The sequence below is a fragment of the Argiope bruennichi genome, chromosome 8 (assembly GCF_947563725.1).
Source record: "Argiope bruennichi chromosome 8, qqArgBrue1.1, whole genome shotgun sequence".
Classification (NCBI taxonomy): domain Eukaryota; kingdom Metazoa; phylum Arthropoda; class Arachnida; order Araneae; family Araneidae; genus Argiope; species Argiope bruennichi.
The window spans coordinates 105,307,365-105,326,560 of NC_079158.1; the positions used below are offsets into that span (position 1 = coordinate 105,307,365).

General features: G+C 28.1%; 1 protein-coding gene across 9 annotated transcripts in view; it reads left to right on the forward strand.

Annotated features, from left to right (window-relative positions):
- The window catches only part of LOC129981098 (chromodomain-helicase-DNA-binding protein 4-like), a 60,261-nt gene that overhangs the window by 11,729 nt on the left and 29,336 nt on the right, over positions 1 to 19,196 (forward strand). For 4 of the 9 annotated variants that reach the window (XM_056091764.1, XM_056091760.1, XM_056091769.1 and 1 more), the window contains 24 exons: positions 347 to 559; positions 1,440 to 1,651; positions 1,731 to 1,874; positions 3,121 to 3,250; positions 3,453 to 3,473; positions 4,650 to 4,841; positions 5,499 to 5,705; positions 8,118 to 8,255; positions 8,363 to 8,484; positions 8,568 to 8,685; positions 8,993 to 9,048; positions 10,308 to 10,449; positions 10,567 to 10,698; positions 11,625 to 11,742; positions 11,817 to 11,941; positions 12,025 to 12,117; positions 13,303 to 13,444; positions 13,880 to 14,022; positions 14,631 to 14,862; positions 14,990 to 15,031; positions 15,692 to 15,786; positions 15,907 to 15,998; positions 17,316 to 17,502; positions 18,271 to 18,528. In XM_056091764.1, the coding sequence (XP_055947739.1) occupies positions 347 to 559; positions 1,440 to 1,651; positions 1,731 to 1,874; positions 3,121 to 3,250; positions 3,453 to 3,473; positions 4,650 to 4,841; positions 5,499 to 5,705; positions 8,118 to 8,255; positions 8,363 to 8,484; positions 8,568 to 8,685; positions 8,993 to 9,048; positions 10,308 to 10,449; positions 10,567 to 10,698; positions 11,625 to 11,742; positions 11,817 to 11,941; positions 12,025 to 12,117; positions 13,303 to 13,444; positions 13,880 to 14,022; positions 14,631 to 14,862; positions 14,990 to 15,031; positions 15,692 to 15,786; positions 15,907 to 15,998; positions 17,316 to 17,502; positions 18,271 to 18,528 (3,354 nt within the window). The remainder of the gene's footprint in view (positions 1 to 346; positions 560 to 1,439; positions 1,652 to 1,730; positions 1,875 to 3,120; positions 3,251 to 3,452; positions 3,474 to 4,649; positions 4,842 to 5,498; positions 5,706 to 8,117; positions 8,256 to 8,362; positions 8,485 to 8,567; positions 8,686 to 8,992; positions 9,049 to 10,307; positions 10,450 to 10,566; positions 10,699 to 11,624; positions 11,743 to 11,816; positions 11,942 to 12,024; positions 12,118 to 13,302; positions 13,445 to 13,879; positions 14,023 to 14,630; positions 14,863 to 14,989; positions 15,032 to 15,691; positions 15,787 to 15,906; positions 15,999 to 17,315; positions 17,503 to 18,270; positions 18,529 to 19,196) is intronic. The other 5 variants (XM_056091768.1, XM_056091763.1, XM_056091767.1 and 2 more) reach the window with 3 other exon arrangements.

The window sequence follows — 19,196 nt, forward strand, 5'->3', positions numbered from 1 at the left end:
AGCTTATCAACTTCCATTGGATACAAGGGTTTTGCAAGTTAACATTTTAGAAAACAATTAAAACTCTTTTATCTTTAAATCTGCCAATAACTTATAATCTCAATTAATCTATATACTTAAAAACTTGAAAGGATTATGTGAAATATATTTTATCATTGTAAATTCTCTTTGTATTTCTTTTAAAAATATAGCAAGAATTTCATTCACTTTTGCAACTAAGGATTATTTTTGAATAGTGTGCCATTAAGTAAAAAAATTGGGAATTTTTCTGTTAGTGAGTTAAATGCTTAAATAATAGACTTTTTATGACTAGTTTTCAAATGTATACTTAATGTTTTGATTACAGGTTGAACCACTGAAAGCAAAAGTGGCAAAGATCTTAACATGGAGATGGAGTGAAGTGCCCAAATCTGATGATATTAAAAAAGAAGATGATAAAGATGATCCTGCTCTTCAGCCATCTACCAGCAGTAAAGCTCAACCAAAACCACAGAGGGAATTCTTTGTCAAATGGCATGATTTGTCATATTGGCATTGCTCATGGATATCTGAAAATCAAGTAATTAATAGAATTTAAAGAAACCCCTTATATATCAAATATATCTTTCATGGGAAAATTTTTCTTATATGGTATTTGGTTTAATTTGAGTATTAAGCACAAATCCTTTTTTTTTTTTTTTTGCCATTGTAATTATTATTAAAGAATAAATTAATTTTTGGTATTTAATATCCTAGTTTCAGAATTAACTCATATTGTAATGATAGTCTAATATTAAAAATTGATAAACTAAAAAGTTTTTTCTTTCACGTTTCTTAACCCTTTGGCTACATTTGATATATCAGTACATAATGCATTTGTATGGGCAAAGACACATATGACGTTCTGATTATGAACAACGTCCTCATTTATGACGTCCTCTTATTTGCCCACAAAATTAAATATGATTCAAGTTCAAAAACATTTTCATGTGTGTATCCAGAAGATTAAACAATTTTATGATTTTTTTTTTTTTTTTTTAAATCTGTGGAGCATCACATTTTTCTTATAACGTTAAAACATTTAATGTTTTTAAGCTATAAATCATATGTAAAATGTTGGCAAATTTCATTTTAATTAACAGTATGAGGATTTAATTATTCAAATTCTCATTGATTTCCTGAAAATATTGTTAAAAAGTGATCTCATAGATAACACATTAGTTACTAAAGTATTACAATTCATAAACATATCTTGTTTGTAATTTAAAAAATAATCTTCATTTTTAAATATAAAACATGATAGATGAAAAAATACTTTGAAAAAAATCATCTCTTGCATATAATTTTAAATTCCTGAAAAACATTTTGAAAAGAAAAAAAATTCTGAAATCCCAGTTTTTTTTATGTTAGTTTTATATTTTCTGCGAAGAATCTTTTAGTAATTGAATGCCTATTTCTAGTTGGAGTATTATCATCCTGGATTGTTTCGTTGCTATTGTCGTAAAAATGACATGGATGAACCGCCAGCATTAGATGATGGTAGCAGTAGTTTGGATGTTGGGAAGAAAGAAGATAGGCGGTCTCGAGAAACATTTCAAAATTTGGAAGAAAAATTCTACCGTTATGGTATTCGTCCTGAATGGCTACAAATACATAAAATTATCAATCATAGGTAAGGGAATGACTTAGGATGATGAAAGTAGATCAGATTTATATTCAGTATTAGATTTTAACTTATATTTTTTTATCAGGACTGGAAAAGATGGGAAAACCAAGTATCTAGTCAAATGGAGAGATCTTCCTTATGATCTAACCACTTGGGAAGATGGTAAAATAACCGATGACTTTGAAATTCCTGATTGGCAAAAAGCTGAAAATTATTATTGGGATTTGAGGTAATTTTTTTTTTCTTCTTTTTATAGTAAAAAAGAAAATATTTGTAAATATCTAAATATTACGATTTGTGATGGTTTTTCAAGCATTTCTCTTATTTTTTTTACACTTATTAATTCTTTCACTTTTGGATGTGTTATGTAAGATGATATGTATCTACTGCTTTTGAGCTTTCTGAGTTGATATATAAATACCGCTTTTGAGCTGAACATGAAAAATAGAAAAAGCTAGTTCCTTTGTTTAGAAGCTTAATTAAAACTGAAATCTATTGATTCCTCATTCTCTCTTCAAATCATGTCTCATGTCAAATTATAAGGTGAATTTTTGAAGTTATGAATTCTGTGTATTTAATTAACAGCCGAAAAAGTCAGTAATCAGTAAGCTGCTAGTTAAAGGCAGTTATTATAATAAATGCCTATCTTAATCGGGTATTTAGAAATTATTGAAATATTTAGCATCGGGAAAGATTAATTGACTACTTTTTAATTTTTTTTCTTATTGCAGAATAATGCATATTGCATAAGTGTATATATGTGTATTGTATGAGTTCCTCATTAAAAATTAAAGGTTGTTTTACAACTTGAATTCTAATTAATATGTTTATAATATTTTTTGATTAGAAATTTGCTTGGTAAAATCAGGATTCAAACTACAGTAGAACTTAACTAATAAAAATGTTTCATTGAGCTGAGTAATATATTTTTTCAAATTTGAATATAATGAGAGAAAAATTATAATTTTTAAGTTAAAAATGACCATAAATGTTTAGCTTTAAAATTGAATAATTTTATTATATAATGCATCTAAATAAATAAAAGTGAAATTCATAATTTGATATCTATACAAATTGAAACCACACTGAATACATAGATTTTCATCAGAATTTGCTCACAAATGCTGTGAAAAATAAGAAAGATTTCATGGCCAAAGTGAAATATTTAATCTTTGACTTTTTTTTTCTTGAACAAAATTGAATAGAATTAATGAACAAATTAATTTTAGCTAAAGAATATATAGCTTTTTGAGTATAATATTGATGTAATGAAACGTCAAAATAACTGCCCAATTTAATGCCTTGTGAATATAGAGGATATAATTGCAAGATGTAGTTAAATAAAAAAAAAAAATTAAAAACAGCCTAATAAATAGTTAAATTATCTAAATTCCTCCATAGTAAAATTGTTGAAAATTATTTATTATTTACAAATATAATTGCTCTATATTACATTTGTATTTCTCATATTTCAGAGCCTCTCTTGAAAGTCAAAATAAGAAATATGTAAAAAATAAAAGCTCTAAAGGTAAGAGGCCCAAAGATCTTAAAGATGAAGATGGCACTAGGCGTTTGACACCTCCTCCTGACAAACCAACTGTCGATGTGAGTAAATTTTCTAAAATATTCAATGAATATGTTTTTCATATTAATTTTCCTGGATCTTGTATTTTATTTTTTGATATATTTCTGAATTTAAATACTTATATGCATAACTCTGTATAAAAACAAGCTAATGTATGTGCGTAGTTAGTGTAATGTTTTTATGTACTAATGTGGTTTTATGTTTGCTCTTGCAATACTGCAGGAGGAAGTAATTAAAACACAGGTAACTATTGACAATTTTGTTCATGTCACTATTTTAACTTTTCCCCCCATAACATATTATTTTAATTATAGGAAGTTGCAGAATGATATAAATAATGATAGTGTCATATTTAGACCATTATATCATTTTCCTGTGTGCAGTAGTCAAATGCTTTCCCAATTTTGAATTTTATCTTTATTTTATGTGCCTGCTATCAAAATGGCTGAAAAATAAGTAGTCAGCTGCTTCATTTTTAAAATATAATAATGTTTTTACTTGAAATGTCAGATTTTCTTTAGAATTGGAAGGCAGAATATTATGTGGGGAGTTATAACATATTGCAAACATTTTTTATGAATTTTATACCAAAGGATAATATGTGCAAGATTCTTCATTTAAACTTTCACAGCTAAATTCCTATAAAATATTCATGCAATGTTTTTATAAAATATTTACTCAAGTATATCTTGGAGACTTTTATCTCCTTTTAAAAATTCAATGTTTTACTACAGAGTAATGACTCACTGTGCATTGAGCACATATTTATTTGTAGTTATTTGTTTTCTTTTTTAAAAGAATTTGAGAGGCATTAGAATATTTGAAAATTTCAATAAACACACATGCACATTTTTTTTTTTTTTTTTGTAGAGGTGAGAGTTTAAAATTGATTATTATGCAAGTAGATTTCCCTTGAAAATAATATCCTGTATTACCAGACCATTTTTATTATACCTGAAACTATTGTAACTATTCAACATCATTAATCTTAAATTTTATATAAATATAACTTGATGATACAAGACATATAATCTTAAAAATTTTTTAAAGGTCATTAAAAATATCTTAATATATATTTAAATATCTTAAAATATTTTGAATTGTCCCTGTAATCAAAATCAATCTCAAAATGAGATTTGGCAAACTAACTTTTTGGGAGAAAAAAAGCTTAATTAAAAAAAAAAAAATTAGTCTGCCTACTCTTGCTTTTGTATGTCTTCTGCTTATATGAGTCCTGCTGTGCTTAAACATGCTTTGAAACCATGCTTTTTCAAAAAGCAGGATTAAAGATTTATTTTCCCATTCACTTGCTAAACTCCTCTTAGAAAAAAGTTGGGCTGTGCTCCTGCTTGTATTACTGCTTCCCCATATATATGTGTTTGATAAGCATTTGGTAATTTTATGATTTTTTTTTTCTAGCCCAAGAAGAAATATGAAAAGCAGCCACCATTTGTTGATGCTACTGGAAATGAGCTTCATCCATATCAATTGGAAGGAGTAAATTGGCTGCGATTTTCTTGGGCCAATGGTACAGATACTATATTGGCTGATGAAATGGGTCTGGGGAAAACTATTCAAACTATTGTTTTCCTTTACTCATTGTATAAAGAGGTAAGCAACTTGTTTATATTTTATGCTCAAATCCAGAACATTTATTTTTACTTATATAATAATTTACGTGCAGTATCGTCAACCCTGATGTTGTCCAATACTGTATGCAATGTTCGTCAATTCCAGTTAACAAGTTTTTAAACTCCACTGGCCATTTGCACAATGCTGGAAGCTTAATCTTTCCATGATGAGAAGATACATTTTCCAATTGGCCTACTTTCAAGTTGCCAGATTTATACTTGATTTTTCATTGGATTTTTTTCTTCATCTGATTTTACTGGATGCCCCATTACTATCTTTAAAAAAAAAAAAAAAAAGATGCAGGATTAAAATACATTAGGTATTTGGACATTTGCTAGCTCCAAGAGATGAAACATTTCTGTTACTTGAAAAAAAAAAAGCTGGAAAGCTCTATGTTAGTGTTGCCACAGACAGTGTGTCTTAAGTAGAATTAAAAAGTAATATTTTTTAAAAACTCATTTAGTGTTAATTAAAGCTTTATTTTTCCCTTTTTCATCACCATTTTATAATTTAGTGTAATATAAATGCTTACAACAATGTAACAATAATCTTCATTAAATATTTTGAACAGTACTGCCGAAACAAAATGTGTACATAAAAAATTATATAATAGATGAATGTTATTTTTCATTTTAGGGTCATTGCCGAGGACCATTTTTAGTGAGTGCACCTCTTTCAACCATCATCAATTGGGAAAGAGAATTTGAGACTTGGGCTCCTGACTTTTATGTTGTAACATATATAGGGGACAAAGACAGCAGAGCTGTTATTCGGGAACATGAATTTTCTTTTGAAGAAGGTGCTGTGCGAAGCAAATCTGGTGGAAAATCTGGCCGAATTCGTGTAAGTTTCTTATTATTTTTTTTACAAATTTTTTTACAAGAAACAATTTTATATGATTGTTTTAAAGATGTTTGTAATTGGTTATAATTTTTGGTGTTATGGTAGTGTATGGATTGTTAAATGGCTTTATTTATCATTTTTAATTCTGCAATGAAAATTTAAATTTTATAAATGATTTTTTTTTGTTTCACTGTTTTTTATTCAGCCATTATTTTGCAAGATCTATTTCTTTCATAAATTTGAAACTTAAATGCTTTTATAAAATAAATATTTTTGAGAAAAAAAAGAAGCTTAAGTATAAATTTTTTTCTTGCGCCATTTATGTTGTAGAACATTTAACCCTTTGTTTTACAGGTAGGGAAATCTTAAGTTTTTACGCAGTTGGTGCTTATAATGCACCAGTTAATTTTTAAGTTGCTAAGTCATATATTTTTGTATTATCCTATAAAAATTATTGAAACAAATAACAAGTTTGCTAAGCAATGAAATAAAAATATATTAACAGCAATTTCATGAAAATTAATGGAATAAAAGTAGATATAACAGTTAAGACAACTTATATAAATTTTTTATTTAGACTAATCTAATTCATTATTTTCTGGTTATGATAATTTAAACAAGTAATTTAATCTATTTATTTCATGCAATTTTTACTTTGATTTTGAGTAAATCAAATTGTGTTGCTTTTGGCATGCCTGTAAGGATTGCATGGGTCTTTTTTTCTTTGGTGGATCTTCATCTTTGGTTGTATCTTTTTTCACCAGTATATTTCTTAATTACTTCCTTTGTTTTGACGGGTAAGTTTATTATTGTGCTTCTGCTTCTTCATAGTGGCATAAGAGCTAAAGCTAAATTTTTTAAGAAATGTTTTCTGTACATGGAAACTGATTCAGGAGCTGAAATTTTTGGGAAATAAACTGTCTATTCCTGTTATGTTTAGTAATGCAGGGGTGTTTGTGCTCCGGGGATTTTGAACTTCGATACCCGGAAATTCCGGGGATCGTCGTTCAAAAGGAAGTAGGAATAATAATTAATTATTTATTTTGATCTGGGTAATTTTGTTTGCTTTGAAAGCAGAAAACGCAAGGTCAGTGTGTGTGGTGAAAACTTTTCCTTTCTTTCTCCAAAGGCAGTGATAATGCGTGAAAAGGGGGAAAAAAACTTCTTTTTTGTTCTTTCCTTATTGCGAGTTATGACTCATTCCCCTGGTTCTCGGACATTCTCTTCTGGATTCTTTTCAGCAAGTTGGCGCGGCAGAAAAAAAAGGGAGAGACTTCGTTCGACCAGATGTGCGATCACGTGACCTGGGTTCAAAGGTCTTAATTTTGCAAAATTAATGGTTATTAATTTTGCAAAAAAAGTAATTCATTGAACTTTTATAATTAGGTCATTCAATACTTCATAATCGTAATTTTTCATTTCTCTCCCCCCCCCCTTCTCGAAACTCCAAAATGTCGGTAGTAAGTCCGTAAAAGTTTCAGGGGATTTTTTGGGGTCCCACAAACACCCCTGGTAATGAATAAAAAAATTGACGTTTGTCATTTATGCTTTCCTTGAGACAGTATAGTTCCTTTCTAATTGATCAACTATGCCCACACCACATTTTCTTTTATTATAATCAAGGAATTACATTAGGTTTTCCTTTCTCACTGTCAGTGCTTGCTTCATTGAGCGTTGCGCTCAATATAATAACAGCTTTATTATTCTTTGGTACATATGAGGTAAGAATTATTTCTTTTTGAAATTCAAAAAGTGTAGAACCAATTTGTTTTACTTTTGATAGAAGAAATTCGGGTGGAATTTCTTATTTGCGTGGTTTCATTGTTCCTAGAAAAATGATTTTATCGCTTAGCAATGATTTTTCTAATGGGTAGCCAATGTACCAGTTATAGGTTAGATTTCTGTATAATCCTTTTAAATGGTTAATTAATCTGTTAAGTCTGTAATTAATCTGTTAAAAAAAAGTCATTGATTAAAGGTCTTTGCATCAACAAGTGCAAACATTTTTATCCCATATTTAGCAGGTTTCGTCAATATATATTGAATGAAATAGCACCTGCCACAAAATGACTCTAGTTTCTCATCAGTTGTAAATTGTTCACCTGGCTTTATAACATACAAAAAACAGGTAACAAAATACGAAGGTGAAAACAGATAATTACATTGTTACACAGTGCACCACGTGAGACTGGTTGAAAATAATCTGTAAAAGAAACATGAAAATTTGTCACCCATGGCTGATTTTCATCACTATGAAAATCAGACATGTGTTTTCCATGGAATTCATGAGGGGTTTTTCAAAGACTGGTGTACTCTGTGTGCCACCTGTGTAAGTAAGGGTTAAGGAAACAGATGTTAATTCTTAAGCATTTGAAATTTAGTTAAATATGTTGTCTGACTTTATATTTGCAGAAAGATGTCCCTATCAAGTTCCATGTCCTTCTTACATCTTATGAACTGGTGTGTATTGACACAGCTATGCTTGGCTCTATAGACTGGCAAGTGCTTGTTGTGGATGAAGCTCATCGTTTAAAAAATAATCAGTCAAAGGTGATTATTATATATTTTTGTAAATATTAGTGTAGAATTTTTTAGTAATATAAAATAACATTTCATTGTCATATTGATACTAAATTAACATTTTCCTTCCATTCCAGTTTTTCAAAATATTGAATACTTACAAAATTAATTACAAGTTGCTGTTAACTGGCACTCCATTACAAAACAACCTTGAAGAACTTTTCCATTTATTGAATTTCTTAAATGCCTCTGCTTTTAAGTAAGTTGTTTTGGATAGTTAATAAGATTTATTTTAAAAATTAAATTCAATACAGAAATACTTCACTGTTTTTAATTTTACAGTGATCTTCAAGGTTTTCTTAATGAGTTCGCTGATTTGGCTAAAGAAGAACAAGTTAAAAAATTGCATGATTTATTAGGATGTCATTTGCTGAGAAGATTGAAAGCTGATGTATTAAAAGTAAGATTTTTATTTATTTTTTATTTATTTATTTAATTTTTAAAAATGTTAGTGATCTTTAGTGGAATAACTTATGTTTACTTCAGTAAAAATTTTGTAAAAAATTTATTTATTTTATTCTTATTCAAAAAGGGATTGGGTTTGCCTTGTCAATATTTTGCAAACGTTGCATAAAATTACTTGGGTAGTATTCTTGTAGAAAATTATGCATTTATTATTCTTTAGTGCTGTTATTGTGAGTTTCAAATGTTGGGCTTGGAAATTCTAAATGTTTGAATTCTGAAGTTTTGTTTTTTGTTCTATATAGAATATCCCTGCAAAGAGTGAATTTATTGTTAGAGTTGACTTAGCACAAATGCAAAAGTAAGTACTGTGCTCTTTTTTTACGCTTAAAAAGCTTACTTATTTTAATTTAATGGAACGGTTTTCACTTTATCTTGTAACTCTCTGAATTCCTTCGCTCTTTGAAATGTAGTTCTTTTTCAGTCCAAAACGGTCAAAAGTAAAGATGATAGAATATAAACGTTTTCCTCCCCCTTCTTATAATCATTCATTTATGTCATAGAGGTTCGTGTATGTCAGTGTATAAATTGATGATGCTTTATAATTTTACCAATGATTTTCTAGAAGATTAATTCATATTTGATGTGGAAACTTGTGGAAAATTCATATTTGTGTGAAATTATACATATTTGATGTGGAAACATGACTTTAATATTTGCTTGTTCATTAAAATCAAAAATTCTTGCTGCTTCAAAAAATTTAATCATTTGAAGTTCTCATTTTAAGAATAATTAATCTAGATAACTCACTTAACTTTTAATACATTATTAAAATTTATGAGAATTTTTAATTTATTTAAACTTGAATAAATTTATTTCCAAAACTGTTACTTATATTTAAGTAATAGTTAACAGTAATTAAAGAACATAAAATTCCAAAATTAAAAACTTATTTGGTTAAACACGGATACATAAAAAATTTCATTTCTAACGTAAATTACTGAAATTTATTACAAATTTGTGAATTTAAAATGACAATACTACAAGATGCAACAAAGGATAGAGAATTTTTGCCTGGACAAAATTATTCTCTTGATAGTTAGAATGTACCATTTACAAATATTGTAGACATATTTGCTCAGTTTAATCAAGACAAAATGTCTCCTTTCCTCTAAAATGCCTTTTGAAAGTCAAGAATTGTTGCTAAATACAAATACCAAGGGAGAAAAAAAAAAAAAAAAAATCTAATCTTTATATCTAGGCATTTTAGCAAGAGATTTTAGAATTTAGAAACAATAAATATAGTTTAAATTAAGTGTGTCCTCAAACACTGTCTGGAGACAGCATTCAATAATGACAGTTGGAGGGGAAGAAACTGTTGTCAAATAGATAAAAAATCTCTTTGCACCATTTTATGATTGTGTTTAAAAAGGGAAAGGAAATAAGCATACAGGCCACTCACTCAAATTGGGAGTTAGAATATTGAAAAAATGTAGCTGATATGGCTTACATTTCTTCTATATGTGTTGTGTAGAATCTGAATATGTGTGCAGTTATAATACTAATTGTGTTAGTAGCTAATATATATTGCAGTTCAAGAATTTCTTTTTATTATTTTAGGAAATATTATAAATTCATATTAACTCGAAATTTTGAGGCATTAAATGCCAAAGGAGGTGGTCACCAAGTATCTTTGTTAAATATCATGATGGATTTGAAAAAGTGCTGCAATCATCCATATCTGTTTCCTGCAGCCGCTCAAGTAAGCTATATTAAGTTCAGTTGTAATTTTTTCTTCATAGAATGTCTGTATGGTTATGATATTTTTAAATTCTGAAATGGTTTATGATAATTTTTTTCTTTATATTTTTTTTAATAGGAAGCACCTAGGCTCCCTAATGGGGCTTTTGAAGGCTCTAGTTTAATAAAAGCATGTGGGAAATTATTGCTGTTGCAAAAGATGTTAAGGAAACTGAATGAAGAAGGTCACAGGGTCCTTATTTTTTCGCAGGTAAATAGTAAAAACTTAAATCAATTTAAAATAAATATTATTTAGCAATTCCTCGAAGGTTTCGTTTTAATTTTTATGAACGTAGCCTTTTTGCAATTTGTTTGCATATTCTCAGACATATTTGATTTCATATTTGTGTTGACATCTGCTAAAATATGTTTTATATCATTTTGAATATTTATTCATTTTGTTATAAAAAGTTGCGAAATATATTATGCAGAATAATCATTTTTAATATTTAGTAATTACCCAACAAATTTTTAAAATTGTAATATTTAGAAGTTCACAGATTCCTTTTCTATTATGATTTGACAATAGTAGAGAAAATTTTGAAATGAAGCACTCTGATGTCAAATGTATCTTTCAAATTATCAGCAATTTATTAGCAATTTAAAAAATATTTTATTAGTTTTCTCCCCCCCCCCTTCTAAATATAGTTATACTTGAAAATGTTGCTCTTTCAATAAGTAATTTCTCTTTTAAATATCTGTACAGTGGTTATTTTCAATTTTAACTTACAGGACTTGGATATCCTTATGAATTTTTAAAAGTAACTAAATTGTAGAAATTAGTTATGTTACTAGTTTTTCCATAAATAAAATGGGAAAAGATTTTCACTTGTCTTTGAAACTAATTTGATATTGCTGCATTTTTAATTCCAAAAATTTTACTGCAGTAGAAAAATATGAAAATTTTCCCACTTTTATTACAGAATCGACTTTTTAGAAGCATAAATGAAAATAAACCAGTTGAAATTTAGCTACATTAAAAAATTCTAATTTCTAAATACTGATTTACCTTTGAAAATTACATCAATAATGGTTCACACATTAAAAAAATAATGAGGAAATTGTTAAAGGCTTTATTTTATTTGTTGTTTCATAATCTTTTCAAATTGGAAGTGTATTGATTTTTTCCCCTCATAGATGACAAAAATGTTGGATATATTAGAGGATTTTCTGGAGGCTGAGTACTATAAATACGAAAGAATAGATGGTGGCATTACTGGAGCTCAGCGACAAGAAGCCATTGATCGTTTTAATGGTCAGTAGTAGTTTAATGTATTTACTTTAATTCCTTTAAATTATATTGGAGTACTTATTTCTTTTTATTTTCAGCTCCTGGTGCTCCCCAGTTCGCTTTCTTGCTTTCAACTCGAGCTGGTGGTTTAGGTATTAACTTGGCAACAGCAGATACTGTTATTATATATGATTCAGATTGGAATCCTCACAACGATATTCAAGTACGTAAAAATTTTGAAAGATCTGAAAAATAAGCTATGAAAATATGTTGATAAATCTAAAGTAAATTTTTTATTTTCTATAGGCTTTCAGCCGTGCCCATCGAATTGGTCAATCAAATAAAGTAATGATCTATCGATTTGTAACCAGAGCATCTGTTGAAGAAAGGATCACTCAGGTAAGTTTAAAAGGTTTGAATTGTAATTAATAATGAGGAAGAAGTAATATGAAATATGTTAATCATTCAGGAGGAATGATCTAGTCTAAAACATTACTGCATAATAATGTTTAAGGCTTAAATATTTTTATCATAAATATACAGCAGAGATAACATACACGTAAAAATATATTTAATATTACTGCAAAATTCTTAATTACAAATGCAGTTCTTAAAGCAGTGATAAATATTGTAAAATATACTAAAAGATTTTTAGTAAAATAAAAGGCAGAAAATGCAAAGAAATAAAAAATTTTTAACTGGAAAATTTATTTTCATTTAAAAGTAGTGCAAAAATATTTTGCTCAATAGTATGTCCCAAAGTTATTGAGGGAAAAGGTTGGAAGAATGCCATGGTGAGCATCTGCTATTTAAAAATTAGCCGTATTTCAAATTCATTAGCTCAAGATATGCCACTCTGTCTTTTAGTGATTTGAATCATTTTTCTATTATGCATAGCAGCATGATGCAATTTACTGCTAGTATGTTAAAAAAAATTGCATTAAAAAAACTACTTCAGATTTTCTGTTCTTTTAAAATGTTAATTATGTTTTGTCTTTTAGTGAATTGAAATCCATGAATTAAAAAAAAAATGGCTTGCACTTTTTAGAGAAAAATTAATATGAACCATTAGAAGTAGAATATTTTAGTGGGGATTTTTTTCCCTTCTTTTTTCTTTTCTTATCTTTTTTTTTCCCCGTAAAAATTAAGAGTTTTAGTTTAAGCTTACAAATTGAAACTAGTAATTGATAGATGTGTTTGAACAAAACAGAACATTCAATATAAATAATTTTTGCTTAAATACTCGTTCTTATATTTTATTGGCCAGCTTTTATTAGAAAGCTTTGAATTATAGTTTTGCGTATGATACTGTTGAATGCCACAACGTGTGTTGCAGCTACATAACATTGGAATAAAACAGTTTATAAGTTTTTAAATAAAACAAAAAAAAAATCTTTTTACATTATTATTAAATGAGAGCTTAACATATATGGGACAGGAAATGGAATGACAAAAGGATAAGCTATTATTTTTTTAATTGTTTTTAAATGTACTGTTTTTCTTTTTTTAAGGTAAATGCAATTTTTCTGATTTCTATATTCTTTGTAATTCAGTTCATTGGAATTTTCTTTTCTTTCCTTATAGGTTGCTAAGAAAAAGATGATGCTTACACATTTAGTTGTAAGACCAGGTCTTGGTAGTAGATCAAACACTATGTCGAAACAAGAACTTGATGATATTTTACGGTTTGGTACTGAGGATCTGTTTAAAGATGATGGGGATAAAGGTAAGCTTTTATATATCAAATAACTTTGTCTCAGTAATTTAATAAAAGCAGAACTTATCTTTATTTAAAAATTTTATTACTGTTTGAGATTGATATATTTTTTCATTCTTAATTCTTAAATAAAATTTTCATAGTCTTGATTACCTGTAGTAATGTCTCATTTCGAGTAAGATCTGAAATTATTCATCTATGAGGTAAAAATGTATAAATATTGCTAAATTGTAGTGATCTATAAAGGAAAATTTAAGTATTTCTTCTTATTCTATGTAATGTTCTTAGTGGGGGAAAAAAATTCAGTTAAAATTTTCCACCCGTCTTTTAATGTTAGGTGCTTTGCAATCTTAAATGTTAGCTAAATTTTAATGTTGGTGTATTGGTGCATTTGTATGAACATCCTCTTGTATGTTATTGAATTTTCTAATTTTTCCTGTTTAGAAGATGAAATCCATTATGATAACAAAGCTATTGAAGAACTTCTTGATAGAACACAAGAGGGCATTGAACAAAAAGAACTGTGGGCCAATGACTATTTAAGTTCCTTTAAAGTTGCTGCTTATGTAACAAAAGAAGTTGAAGAGGTAAGTATTTTCTTTAATTTAAAAAAAGGGAAAATTGAAAAAATAAAAAGCCTTTCTTATCAGATTGAAATAAAAGTAATTAGTTGAAAAAAAGAGGCCCTTTCATATAGTAGAGGAAATAAAAGTAATCAGTTGATAAAAAGATGCCCTTTCATATAGTAGATGCTTTAGAGTAAAAATAACCATTTAAAATTTTTATTTATTTTCTTTGAATTTTATTAAGTAACAATTTAATCAAATCATTAAAGAATCTGAATTCATTTAAATATTTATTCATATAAACTATTTTGTGATGCAACTTTATGATTACAAAGTTTTATACATATAAGAAAAGGGCCCCTTTAAAATTTTCCATAATACAGAAATTCAAATATTAATCCTACAGTAAGTTAAATATTTATTCTCATGCTAATATTGTAATGAAGATAAGAGTTATATAGCTGAATTTTACTAATTAAAATTATTTTTAAAAATTGAAATTTTTCTGTATAATTTTAATGTGTAGAATTTCTTAATTGCTTTGAAATTGCTGTAGCATTCTATTTTTTGTTTTAAATTTCTCCATATGCAATTATGTATAGAAACATAACTTATATTGTGTTTGTCAGGAACCAGAAACTGAAATTTTGAAGCAAGAAGTTGAATCAGCAGATCCAGCCTATTGGGAAAAACTACTACGACATCATTACGAACAACAACAAGAAGATATGGCTCGTACTTTGGGCAAGGGCAAAAGAGTTCGTAAACAAGTTAATTATAATGATGCTATGGGACCACAAGATGATTCTACATGGCAAGATAATCTGTCTGACTACAATTCTGACTTCTCCATTCCATCTGGTAACTATATTACATTTTATTTAGCTTTTTTAAAAAATTGATTGGTTTATTTGTTAAATGTGTTGAAGCTTCAGGAAGTAGCTCAATACATTGTCATTATTTTTTCACATTACTTCATGTTTTCCAGATGACAATGAAGACGACGATGACTTTGAAGAGAAAAATGAAGGTAATATTTTATTTAATATTTATTCATTTGAATTCCTGACTTTATATAAAATTTGATTTGAAACTTTTTGTTATTTGCATTTGGCTTTTAATTTTAGTTATAATTTGGTTTTTTTTTTTAAAGCAAACAACAAAAACTTATGTTGTTTTTAAATACTCCTTACAGACATGACACATTTCTGCAGAAATGGAGATTTCAGTTTTTTCGAAATTCAAAAGTTAAAGAATGATAAATATAAAATTTTGTCAGACGATAAAAAACAACATTTGGCTAATTTTGTCAGAACACAGTAAAAACTTCAAAGAAGCAAAAAAAAAAAAAAAAAAAAAAAAAAAACTTGGTGCAAAAAACATCAAACATTGTGAAGTGTTAAAAAAATAATCCCAAACCTGCAGTATATGAAAATTAAAATATATTTTAAATGTAATTACGATTCCAATTTACTTAAAGTTTTTCTATGTCTTTCTAGTGCAGATTTTTGTTTTATCGTCTCAATTTTTTCATTAAGAATTAATTTTTCCTCTTTGATACTCTGAATAATCTTTTTGTTTAGTATTTCTCTTCTCTTTTTTTTTCTTTTCTGGGATTTCTTATATTAATATTTGCTTTTTTTAACATAAGTTTCCTTTTTCTTGAATTAAATATTAATTTCTTTTGTAGAAAAAGGAGTTAGAGGCCGTAAAGGTAGAATGGGTCAATCTGAGAGAGATAAGCCATTGCCACCTCTATTGGCACGTGTAGGTGGAAATATTGAAGTAAGTGTTTTAATTAAAAATTTTTGTTTCACTAATGTATTCTTAATATTTGTGTTTGGCTATACCTACAGAATTTGATTTTATTAATACCAAAATTAATGATCCCCTTATTTGCTTTAGGTTCTGGGATTCAATGCCAGACAGAGAAAAGCCTTTTTGAATGCAATAATGCGCTATGGCATGCCGCCTCAAGATGCATTTAATTCACAATGGTAAATAGTTCTAAAATATTAATTTGATAACATTATTTGTTGAAGTATTGTGACTTTTTAGAAATGTTTATACTTTTTGTTTTTATTATTAGTTTACTGCCATTTGAATTATCTGTTTTGAAAAGCTTATTTACTTTGCAGATCTACAAATTTGCAAAGAAACTTATTAATTTTAAATCTTGATGTAAAATTATAGTTGTTTTATGTATAGAGAAAAGTACTGTTACAAAAACTCAATGATAAATTTTGGACTGACGGGCTGTTGATTTATTAGATGTGGTGGATTTCATAATTGAATTGATTGTTGAAATTTATTATACAGTACACTCCCGATTATCCGCGGAATTGGGTGGCGCGGCCGCCGCGGATAACAAAAATCGCGGATAATCCGAAAAAAGCTAAAAACGGGTATAGCAAAAGAGAAAACAGTCATTCCACCTTTGAAAAATCATTTTATGTACAATAAAACGTAAAATAAACAGCATGAAATGTTTAACTAACGCTTTATATTTCAGTGTATCACACAAAACTAACCTAAAATGCATTTTGTTAATGAAAACAGAAAAGTGCTTTGTATTTACGAGAGGCGTCAAGGATACACAGAAAAATTAATACATATGTATACTGTTTTAATACTGTAATGTATTATGTAATTACAAAAGAATAACTGTAAAACTGCACCTTTTTGAAAAAATCAGTCAAAAAAAAAAAAAAAAAAAAACAAAAAAAAAAAAAACTTTGTGCGGCAGGCGCGGATAATCGGGAGTCTACTGTATTTTAATTTAAAAAAAGATATCGGAAGAGATTTTTTTAACATGCTGATTCAAAATCTAAACAAATAAGAAATATTGAGTTATTAAAGAAGTGCTTTGTTTCATGAAAGATCTATTCATTGCATGTAGAAGAAATAACAAGTAATGATTTATAATTACTACTCTTAGACTGATTATATGGCATGGCAATTAAAATACCTAGTTTACAGTGATGATTTTTGGATTTTTTTTACTATTGCCATCTGGAACAATTAAATCTAATAATTTAAAGAAAAATTTCACTTGTAAAGCTTTGAATTCTTAATTAACAACTGCATATATTATGATGTTTTTCTTGTCCTATGTTTAAAGTTAGCATTTAATTTTGATGGTGGTCCTTTAGATTTCTCTGAGAATATAATGCACATTGCTCCATGTATATTGTAATTGTGCCAGTTATTTTGCTTTAAAACGTCATTTCTATTTAATGTTTTTGCTTATTTGATTATTTATTGAAAATTGATATGTTTTTAAGAAAGTATATATTTAAATATTGTAATTTTAGGTTGGTGCGTGATCTGAGAGGCAAGTCTGAAAAAAATTTCAAGGCCTACGTTTCTCTGTTTATGCGCCACCTTTGTGAACCTGGTGCTGATAATTCTGAGACATTTGCCGATGGCGTTCCTAGAGAAGGACTTTCTCGCCAACATGTGTTAACAAGGATTGGAGTTATGTCCTTGATAAGAAAAAAAGTATGCGTGATAGAAGTACTTCCTTTCATATATTGGTTTTCTATTTAGAAATTTTTAACAGCATATGCTATTCTTTTTTCTTTCTTTCTTTTAAATATTTTGGAAATTACTTTTTCTGCAAACTTTTTGTTTTGACATAATTATAGCATGCATCATTAAATTCTCATTGTGAAGATTGAGATAATTAAAAATAAAACAATTTAATTGCTTGTTTAAAAAATAGCTTAGTGTTTTGAGAAAAATTTGTGCTTAAATAATTTGTTTTCCCTTTGTGTAAAATGTGGATACTAATACTGAATTTTCTATGCATTCTGCTTAGCATTTAAAGCAGTGGTTTCCGACTCTTGTGGCACCTCATATAAAACTAAAACATATATGCTTTTTGCAAAATAGACAATTATTTTTGTTTGGGTTTGATAAAAATAATTAAAATACTCTTTATATCATATAAAAATGTCTTGAATTAATTGTAATCATATATTTTCTGAAATCATGGAATTAGACTGCACAGCTATCCTCAATTTATTTTTCTTGCTGACTGTTGCTTGTAACTGATTTAATAGTTGCTGACAATCCAATTTTGCACAAATAACAAGTTGCAAATGGATTTAAAATTATCTGCCTTTTAAGTACTTCTAAAAGTTTAATAATATATTGCTGCAAATTTAGTAGGAAATTGGGGCTTCCGATGGTGTGATATATATTTTAGAAACTACTGATATAAAATGTGCTTCATCCTGAATGAAAATTTCTTTCTTCCCTGAATAGGTACAAGAATTTGAACACATCAATGGCCTCTATAGCATACCACCTGGGGAGCTCCCAAATAACAAAATGCCCGAAATGCCTCAGGGTGCCTCTGCACCCACTAGTGGTAGTGGTGCAACTCCCACTGACAGCAAAGAATCAACACCCGCTCCAACCCCTGCTTCAACACCCGCACCCTCTGCTGCAATTGAAGAAATCAAGGTGGAAGACGCATCCTCAGAGCCCAAAGAAAAGGAAAAGACCTCTGAGGCAGCAGAAGTAAGTTAAAGTTTTACTACTTGTAATTGCCTCATTGATTTAAAAAAATATATCCTTCCTGTTCCAGATGGAAGTTTGGCAACTGTGAATGTATGTTGGTATATTTCTGAGCTCTTTGGTTTTTTCTTTAATTGCGAATGAAGTCTCTGCTTATAGCAAATTCATCAATATTATATTCTAAACTTTCGTGGTTTCTGCTATAACATAAACAGATATTTGGACTGTCACTTTTGTTCAATCCAAACTGCTGCAAAATATGGTTTAGCTGTAGTTTTTTGTTTTTTTTCCTTCTCTTCCTCCTTTAGATAATTTTCCCTTGGTTTTCATCATTTTTGCATCTTCTTGTGCTAAGTTTGAGGTGTTGTCAGCTTCAGTATCAGTAGATAATTTGAGTTCAAATGTAGAGTATTCTCTCTAATCTTCTTTTGCTGATGTTGGGCAGCAGTAAAAGAAGGGATTCTCTTTCAAGAAATGTTTCTTCTTTTGTAGCAATTATTTTATTAACTCTCAGTGATTCATTCTTATCCCTCCCTTTGTACTATTCAAAAGTCATTGTCTTTCTTCAACACTGATTTATTGGTTAAAACATTAGCTTAAGCAACATTGCAACATTAAAAAAAAAAAAAAAAAAAAAGAACTTTCAATTTAGAAACAAAGGCTGATGTTTT